The sequence below is a fragment of the Tinamus guttatus genome, unplaced genomic scaffold (assembly GCF_059628265.1).
Source record: "Tinamus guttatus ecotype Peru unplaced genomic scaffold, ASM5962826v1 Tinamus_guttatus_pri_ptg000208l, whole genome shotgun sequence".
Lineage (NCBI taxonomy): Eukaryota > Metazoa > Chordata > Aves > Tinamiformes > Tinamidae > Tinamus > Tinamus guttatus.
In genome coordinates this window covers 2,628,288-2,638,194 of record NW_028288742.1, presented here as the reverse complement: position 1 = coordinate 2,638,194, position 9,907 = coordinate 2,628,288, and the positions used below count along the sequence as shown (strand labels likewise).

The 9,907-nt window shown below is 42.2% G+C and overlaps 1 protein-coding gene across 1 annotated transcript in view; it reads left to right on the top strand.

Moving 5' to 3' along the window:
* The first annotated feature begins 665 nt into the window (after positions 1–665).
* The window catches only part of LOC148594746 (histone-lysine N-methyltransferase SMYD3-like), a 69,669-nt gene continuing 60,427 nt past the window's right edge, over positions 666–9,907 (top strand). Inside the window, exon 1 of the mRNA XM_088524279.1 lies at positions 666–895. Within this exon, the coding sequence (XP_088380405.1) occupies positions 666–895 (230 nt within the window). The remainder of the gene's footprint in view (positions 896–9,907) is intronic.

Here is a 9,907-nt window from a genome sequence, read left to right as displayed (position 1 = left end):
GTGTAGTACGTTTTGGATTGGCCCATTACTGAGCGTGCTTCATTTGTTTTTTAAGTAGGACTTTTTTTTTCTTGAGTATGTATTTGTTTCTACTAAAGTTTGCTGCATATATTGACCATTCATCTGTTTATCCACCTGAAAGGTGGATACTAAGTTTTGTTATTGCTATTGTTGTTATGGGTTGGGCAATGTCTCAACGACCACAAAGCGCCCTACCCTGTGAGACAGGAGGAAACTGCAGAGGACTATAGCAGATAAGCCGAGTACAGAAATGCTGGTTTAATATTTTAGTGGCTATTATGGATAAATTTTGAGTGTCTCACAGTATCACTGTAGTCAAAACGTGCTTTTCACTACTTTGCTTCTTACCTGGGTGCACTTTGTGACGCTCCCGAACAATTGCAGTAGATCAAAGATCAGGGAGCACCATTATGCATTAATGAAAAAGTTTGAAATTCCGAAGTGTGAAAAAAAGGACACGAAGCGAGCACAGGCTGTTGGCAGAGGGGGGAAGAAAAAAAGTAACCTACATCCTTGCTCGACACAGGGCGGCCAAAATCCTTCCATTTATGTGTACGTATATCTATATATAAAGGCATTATCGACGGAGCGCAGTATAAACGAGGTGCCCTCTCCCCTGTTAGCAGCTGCGGCCCTGCGCTAAGATGGCGGCAGCGCGTCACGTGGCGGCGGGCGGGAAGCGGCGGCGCGGAGCGCAGGAGGGAGCAGCCATGGAGCCGGCGGCGCTGCAGAAGTTCCCGAGCCCGGGCAAGGGCAGCGGCCTCCGCTGCCTCCGGCGCCTGCGGCCCGGAGAGCTGCTCTACCGGGCCGAGCCCTTCGCCTACGTGGTCACCAAGGAGCAGCTGGGCGGCGTTTGCGAGCGCTGCTTGCGCAGGTACCGACGGGCCGAGGGGAGGGGGCGCCGAGTCCTCGCTTTCCGTTCCCGTGACTTTTCCCGGCGGCACCGATTTCCCCCCGCAGCTTCAGCTGGGCTCCGCGTGTGTGCGCGGAGACGGGCCAGGCGGCGGGCTGCTGGGGCTAACGGCCGTAACGGCCGGCGCTGCGTGGCGGCGAGGGCGGAGCTTCTCGCGCGCGGCCGCTCCTGGCCCGGGCTGTGCGGGGAGCGGGGCGGGCGGATGAATCCCCGCATCCCCCTTTTGTACCCTGATTTTACAGCTTTGAAGCCTGGCTCGTGACGTGGGGGTGCTTTGGGGTGGTGTTTTCATCTTGCTTTTCACCTCCGGTTGGTTAGAGGGCAGCGTGAGTGACGGGAGGAGAGCGACCCTTAACGTGTGTTTCAGTATGAAAATGTAACCGAGTTGGTTGGGAGAAGTAGTAGTTTTACCACCCGCAACATCCTGAAAAAGCTATGCATTCGAGAGTTTTGCATAATAACAGTGTCCATTAATAATAATAATAAGATAATTTAAGAAAATTATATGTATTTTCCCAGCAACCTAGCTTTCATTCCAAAAAGAAGTATGGCTAGATTGGCCTCTTTCCCTACATACCGCATTAAAAGCAGTGGCTTTTTATTCAAGAAATTTTTATTAAATTGCCGAGAAAACTTGCTGGATGTTGACATTCATGTCTGTGTTTTAACCTATGTGAGTTAAGAAAGCAGCACCTGCTGAAGCGGCGGCAGGTGGCAGCACCGGAACACAAATGAAAACACAAAAGCCAAAGCTGGTCTCCTTCTTGAAGTTGTTTTGACGTTTTAGCAATGTTATTAGATATTCATTTTCAAGGCTTTGTACAGGAGTGTAATTGAACACCGAATCCTGCCTCCTAATGTCCACTGCTAAAAATTGCCTGCGGCCTTTGGCTGTGAGGTGTATTGGATGAGCAAGAAGGCTGGTGACCATGTGCAGAGTTTTTGTTCCTGGGTTGCAGGCTGAGAGGCAACCTGATGTAGAGTGAATTTGGGGCCAGGAACTTGCTTTGCTCCTGGCTTAACCTTGGTTGTGTCCTTCCAGCATGGGTCTGAGGTGCCAAAGCAGGGTGGGAAAGCTGCTGCTGTGATACAGAGAGGCTCCGCTAGTGCCGTAGCCTTCTACGCAGTGATATCTAAAATGAATTACTGTGAATTTAAAGTGCTTCTATGTATGTATAGTACATTTACTTATAGAAATTCTGACCTCCCTTCCTCATTTTATTGGGCTGTTATTAAAACTCTTGCTCCTTGTTACTAGGGTGCATAGACTAGGTGGTGGAATCTAGTAACTGCCTCTCCTTTTGTGATTTCTTCTCACTTTGGAGATATTTCTATTTTCTGAGTAATGTGTTCCTGATGTGCACTTTTTTTTTTTTTTTTTCTTCTCCCTTCCGCCTCTTATAGATGGCTGGACCAAAATTCAATAACTGATGTATTGTGGTAGCAGATAGTTTGTTTTGAACAATATCCCATTAGCAATTGAAAGTGACTGTTCTGAAATGTATTATATACTAAAGTTTTGATCAGAACTGTACTTTTTGATTAAGAACAACAGTGTTGGCAGTTTGTGTTTCCATGTCCCAAGAGAAGACACAGGATTGTGTTGCATCGTCTTACCCTTTTTTTTAAAGACTTATCTATAGTACTTCAAACCTGCTCTTTGTGCTTTTTTGGAGTTATGCCAGGATCTGGGGAGGGGCAAGATCTCCAAAAATCTTATTGGGAAAGCAACATTAAAAATATCCCCCTCTTCCCTTAACCGAAGATTCTCTACATGACCTTTCTGCATGATTTAGTGCCTCTTAAGGTGGATTCAGTATCAGTTCTGCTCTAATGTAGATTTACATAACAGGGGACTGAGTTATGTAAGGAAAGCTTAATTTCATCTGTAAAGTACGGAATCTCGCTGCTTTTTCTTTTCTTTTCTTTTTTTTTTTCCCTTTGCCCTCCTTCTGCAGGATGTTGATAAAGATGTTGAGAAAAAGAAATTCCCACTTGTCTTGGAGGATTGTATCACCTTTATTTTGGAAAGTAACTCTTAAAACATTTTTATTATTATTTTTTATATCCTTAAACCTGTTTGTAAAAAGACTTTCCTGCCTGTGCCCAGTAATTTGACTTTTTAGCCTTTGCACAAATATGTTATGGCCACTGGGTGCCTTTTACCATCTGGTACTGATGCCCTCATGGAGCTCCTGTAGAACAGACAGACCAGCTTTCTTTCACGGGAGCCATGTGTGTTCTTTCCCCAGAGGTTTTATTCATCCAGGTGATTAATGATCATATTTTTTATCATGGTTTCTACTGCCTTGACAGGGTTAGAAGCCAGATTTGCAGTTAGCTTAGTCAAGTGGATGTGGTGATTGAAATTTTTGCGTTTTCCTTAAAATAGTAAAGTACTGTGCAAGCAAGAATATCTGAGAGTTATTTTCATATTTAAAATTCTTATACAAATGTTGCATGAAGTTTTAGCTGTTGCATCAGAAAACACTGGTGTTCTCAACGTTCTACCCCAAACCTTAAGTGTAGGGGGAAAAGGTTTATAACTGCTTTCTTCAGTTGTTATAATAGTAACAATAAATTAAATAATAAAAAAACCTTACTGAATTTGCTTTTACATAGTTGATCAGAAAAGAGGTCAGTTAAAATCTGGATATAGCCAGTTATTTCTCAGGTCCTGGAGAAAGTAATAGAGAGAAGTAGTATTAACCAATTTTCAAATTATATACTATTTATGCCTCTAAAGGAAGAAAAACTTAAATATGTACAAATAATGTCGTACATACATTATATGTAGACTGTGAAAGACTAGACATTTCATCTATGGTTATGATCACAGGCCATGTAGACAGCAAGAAAGGTTGAATGAGAGTGTTCCTGTGTGCACGCGGCTTCTGTCAACATTTCCAGAAAGAGGAATGTGTCTGGTGTAGGACTGTGTGCTAACTATGGCAGCAGAAACTACTGCTATCTGAGAAATTTAATCAAGAATTTGGGTGAATAGTTGGGCAATTAACAAAGTATTAAATGCTGGGTAGCAAGATGAGGGTCCTTGCTGTGTTTAGTCTGGCAGGAGAGGAGCTTGTTTCTCCAGCTCTGTATCCATGGGGATTCCTCCATGGAGGAGCTATCATCTATCTGCTTAGCAGAGTTACGACCTGTCCCTAAGTGCCAGCGGGAGCCTGTCCTTGGGCAGGGGCTCTGTGTGCGTCTGCGTCGCCCCATCGGGAGAGGGGAGCTGTGGGACCCGCTTTCCGTGCGTGGGAGACACCCGGCACCCATAGAGCCACCAGGAATGTGATGGGATGGAATCCGCCACCTCCAAACCTGCCCCTGAAGAATCCTCCTAGCGCTGTTTAGCACAGCTATAGCTTCAGAACAGGGCAGTCTTGCAGTTCCGGAGAACGTTCTCCCGCCTCGTTCAAGGTGTTGCTGCTACATTTGTGTTCTGTTCCACCGGCTACCGCAGTGTTGGGAGCTAGTGTTTGATGATATATTCTTCGTCTCACAACTTCTTAATCATTATGAGAAATCATGAGTACTGTAGTTTTTTTTATTTTTTTTTTGTACATGTTAAACAATAAAGTGTCTCAAAATTGGTTAATTTTGTTTATATAAAAAGCTTTCTTATGTAGACTGCTGTATTTCCAGGGTTTTTAGTAGACTGGAATAACAGATGGGATTTTTTGACTACTTAAAACAACAACAAAACTCTGACTCATCACAGAATGAGTTAGAAGTTACTAACCTGACTGTCTTGATACCCTGTCTTGTTTGAGTTTGCTGGCAATAACACATTTAACACAGGGAATGTATGATATGTTTTTATGTTGTTTCAATGATACAACTGCAAGCAGTTTTCCAGTAGCTTTAAAGGTGCATAACCTCATACGAAGTAGAGGAATATAAACAAATTATGCTTGATTGGTGATAATTTTACTGTGGAAGCAGCATGACTATTAGGATTAGTTATGTTTTTGTGCTTCCAAGTAGGATAATCCTGGGATATATGTATATATATATCTTTTTTTTTAGTGTTTCTAACCCATAATTTAGAGTAGAACTGCAGTGCTGTCTTCTCTTGACGATGCCTCTCTTGTTATATGTAGTAATCGCAAAGGATGCAAAACAAAATTGTGTGAAATATGAGCTATGTAAATCATCACTGTTCAGACTCACTGCGGAATATTGTCAGAATGTTTCCGAAGATCTGCAAAATCACACAACACCAGGAAGAGAAGTGCTCTCGTCTCTAGATGAGCAACTAATACTAAAAAAAAAAAAAAAAAAAAGTTCATATTAGTTCATAGTTCATATTAGTTCATATCATAGAGATAGTGGAGGATGGAGTAACCTTCAAAAGAGAAAAATGCCAAAGCTTGTTTCTGTCCTAATGCCACCTGGAGCAGTATCTGAGGTGGCTTCCATGGTGCTGTCACAGGCAGCCAGAGAAACATCCCACTGGAGTGAGCAGAATGGGCTGCCAGCCTTGCTGTCCTGCAGGGTCTCCTCCAGAAAAGGCTGTAAAGAGCCTGGTCAAGAGGGATAAAGCCCCTACCAGAAATAAGGTTTGCAGGCTCCACTTCCTTCTGCCGAGAGGCAGGTTACAGGCGGTGGAGGGGGAGCGTGATACAGTGTTTAGGATAGGATTCGAAGTAGGTTCTCAGGGCTGCCCTCTGATGGAATTTGTTGGCTCCCTTGCAGCAGCCTCATGGGGGACCACGGAGTTTTCCCTGCCCCTGTTAGCAATGTCACGCGGTAGGTTGGCTTTGGGAATGGTGCTGCTGCTGTAAACCACTCTTTTCCTTTTGGGTTCTCTGGACCTGCTTTGGTCAGATGGGCATAGCATCCTGACCCACGTCCTTCTCCCTTCCTGCCCTGCCTTGCAGCCCCGAGGCTGCTCCTGTTAGCAGGGTAACCGTAGGAATGGGAGAGGGACTGGCCTTCTTGAAAATAAATTCTCCCTGGGTGAACTGGTTATTTACCATGTCTGTCATTTATGAAAAGAGAAAATTTAATTTTGGGCATGCTTTAAAAGATCTTACCCTGTTATGATTCTGCATTGACAATTGCTGTTCTGATCCCAGTCTCTAATCTGAAAAGTATTATTGCAAAATTGTTGTCTTGTCAAGCTGTGAATGACAATTTAAGTTGCAGTCTACTGGTAAATCTGAATTTAGGCTTTATTATGTATCTGAAATCTGTACCCAATGTTGTATTTTTCTGTCTGCATAGCGAAGCCCGTAACATTACTGTTCTTTTTAAAAACCAGTATGCTGCATGGGAAGTTTTACCTGCACATGGCAAATAATAAAGCAACCAAAATAATACCGAACTAGATTATATTTAGTATTAAATTTCTTAGAGTAGATTACAGTTGCACAAGTATAAGATTAGTACTATGAAGAAAAATGTAAGTGATTAAAAATGGATAATTTCTTGCTAATATGTAGTGACAAAATTAGCTTCAGCTATCTTCTGAGAGAGTTTTTTGTTTTTATTGTTTGTTTGTTTTTCATTTTGCACAAGAAACTGGAAGTTTTACACTACATTAGAGCATTTTTTAAAATTTGAATTATTTAAGAATTATAAATGGCACTGGAATGTGATGTTAGAGATAACCTGCATCGTAACCGTGCTCAGAGGCCACGTGGGCCGTATAGTGCGTTGGGTGCTGCTGTTCTCTCTTGAAGCACCTGCACTCTTGATCATAAGCAGCTACTACAGTGATTTGGAACTATTGAAAATAGTATAGGTGAGGACTTCAGAGGTTTTGTCGTGTCTGTCCACCTATTTGTGTTCTGATGTTACTGACTCATTCATAAAAGTCAAGTCCTGCATCCTCTTGATCTCTGTCCTGAGGGGAGTTTAAAGAAGAGGGCAGCATTGCAGGCAAAAGTGGGAAAATGCTGCTACGTGGGGCCTCCAGAGTAGACATCATGCTGCTGATGTCTACATACAGCCGCAGGATGTCTTGGTATTCTCCTTCTGTGTTTTTTTTTTTTTTTTTCCCCTCCCCCTAATGGCTTGTTGAATGAACTTAGACTGGGGGCTGCATGGAAGTTGAAATAATAAAATTTTAAAAAGGGACCTAATGGAAGACTTGAAAACCAGGAATGGCAGGCAAGTTGGGAAAGTATATGGATGCTGCAGGAGAAAGATAACGTGGTAGTCAGAAAACGGCATCTCCCGTCGAAACTAACCGGTAATTCTATTCCTTCTTTTAAAATAAATAGAAACAAAAGTTCCTGTAACTGGCTTCCAGCTTTTTACTTAAGCTGGTGCATGTTTATCAGAGGGGCGCTTCTATTGGTTTTGGTTTTCATAATCTGCATTTTTTTCTTTTTTTTGCTATGTATGCAATAATACTGCTTTTCTATTACTCTGATAGCTCAAGAGAGACCAAAGTCCATGCAAAAGAAAACAGAAGAATAAGCAGTACACACACATTTGGTTTTGAGAAGAGGGAAGCAAAAGTATTGTTTCTGGAGATACCCCAAACCCCATCGGACACAGTCCTGAGTAACCTGCAGCGGTTGACTCTGCTTGGAGCAGGACAGCTGAACCAGATGGTCCCTTGAGTCCAACCTCATCTCTTCTGTGATTCTGTGAAAAGGAGATTTAATAGCGGGGAAAAAAAAAAAAATAAAGCTTATGGGTCTGTGTGACAGCATACTGGGTGTGTTAGCCGGAAGCTGCTGAATGGAGAGATTATTTTTAATGGTCCCCCAAGTCTTTGCTGTCCCCAAGTCTTTGCTGTCCTTACTGTGTGCTCCCTCTGCTTCCCTGTTGCAAGCTTTGCTGCTTATCTGTTATATCACATCAGGGTTTTGGTTTTCTAATGTATTTATTACTTAGGCGAGTCCTGAGTTTTCTCGTTTCGTTGACTTTATTTTAGTTTTGTCACAGATTTTACTGATTTAAGGGGCTGTGTTTAGCTTTTGTAATCAGAATTCTCCCTGTGTCTCTTTGCAGCTGGACAGGAGTTTCTAGAGACCCAAAGTAATTTTTTCTTTTTTATTTTGCCCAATGGTGTCCTGATGACTGCGGAGAAAGCCAAGTGGAAAAAATAGTTGAACATCAGAGCATAATTTCTATGCTAACTCAAGCTATAATCATCTGTTTATAAAATATTTAGCCTTCCTGTTTATTGCATTTATTGCACCCTCAGCTCAGAATCCATTCTCTTATTAGCTTGATTGTTGAGCTTAAATGGAGTTAAAGGACATGTATTTTTGAAGTTAACTATATCTTCTTGACCCTTATGTGTTAGAGCAGCTGATCCTGCAGTCAGCAGATAGGAAATGCAATGTGGTGCTTCCCTGGGAGCCGGCTCGCCCGAGCCTGCGTGCAGGTTGGTGTGCTGCACACATAGGCTGGTCATCAGCATTGGAAGGAAGAAGCAGAAGAGTGCTCTGATAACCTCCTGAGAGGGCAGGATTAGGAGTGGATGCAAACTAGGAATGCAGAAAAGGGACAAAAGGTTATCACTGAGAAAGAAGTGGGTTTTTCCCTACCTTTTCTATCAGCTAAATCAATTTTAAAAAATCAAATGAATGTCTGTCTCATTCAACTGTCAAGAAGGTGTGCTTGTGATCTGAAAAGACAATTTCTGTGCCAGGGATGCTCTTGCCAGTGGGAAGGATCATGGTAAGGAAGGATCATGGTAAAACAGGGGAAGGAAATTTGAACGAAACTTTTGGTTAAGCATGGTCCTGGAAGAAGAAAGATATCTGTCTCATGGGAAGTGCTGAGAGTGAAATAAAAAAAAATAATAAAAAACAGTGTATATATTGCCTGTGCTAAGTCTTTGCTCAGTGTATTACATGCTTACTGAAGGCCCAAAAAATGTTCTTACTTGTTTGTGAAGCAACATTTGAAAGCAGGTCACTTGAACACAAGTTCAAACCATCCTACTGTTTTGGAGAGACTCCTAATTTACATTTTATAGCAGTAGTAATGAGAATATGCTTATGAAGTACAGTATTTCCTAATGTTATGATGGAGAGCTAGTTTACCTTTGGAGGCAAACTTCTAGAAAGGAATATTGGAAGGAGGCAATGTATTATACAGAGGAGTTTTGTGAGTGACTTTTTCTCAAAACCTGAAGCAAAAGACTTTCTCATTTGGGTAAATATTAAGAAATTCATTGACTAGCTCTGGAAAGACTTCAGAGTTCAGTTCCCACAAAGCTTAAGGTAATTATATTTAATGTTTTATGCAGTAGTGTGTCCCTACTGCTGGTACCTTAGCTTGAAGTGGGTGGACAGAGGAATATGGGGAAGGTGCATACTACTTCCCCAGTGAGAACTGTTACTTAGCCTGTTTCTCCCTGGGTCCTTGACCTGTGTAAAACACTTGCACTGTAGCTCCAGCGAGCCAGAGCCAGACATTTGTGGTGCATTTGTGGCTCTGCTGCACTTCTGTCTGAAGTGGTGGTTCAGCTCTCTTAAAATGTGGCTGCCCTATCCCTGATAAAGCAGTGTGCGAGTCCCCTTCCTCTGCTTTCTGTGGCCTGCCTGCTATTCAGTGTCTATAGCATGTGGAGCTCCTGGGATAAGTGGTATGTGGAGGGACACTGGCTGCACATGAAAATGTAGCTGAAAAATGTTGCCACCCTTTTTCTGTTGCAGTTTGTCCTTCCTCATTATTTTCTTCCACATGTTCTTGAGTGCCTGTTACACAGTGTGTGTGAGCGGAATGAATTCAGTGCATGGCACTTGAATTTCCTTTTAGAGAAGTTAAGATTAAAAAAAAAAAAAAAAAAAAGCGCTCTAGATCCAGATGTTTTAAACATCGTGTGAGTTCTGATGGCAGTCTGTTTTATAGAGCTTGTGTTGCTTTCTGGGGTGCAATGACTCCAAGTCCTTCAGCTGTTGAAGGTATTTAAGTCCAGATTTCTGAAAAAGCAGAAATGAACTAAAACATTTTTATAAAATGAAGTGGCACAGAAATTCACTTTCTGAGTGTTTA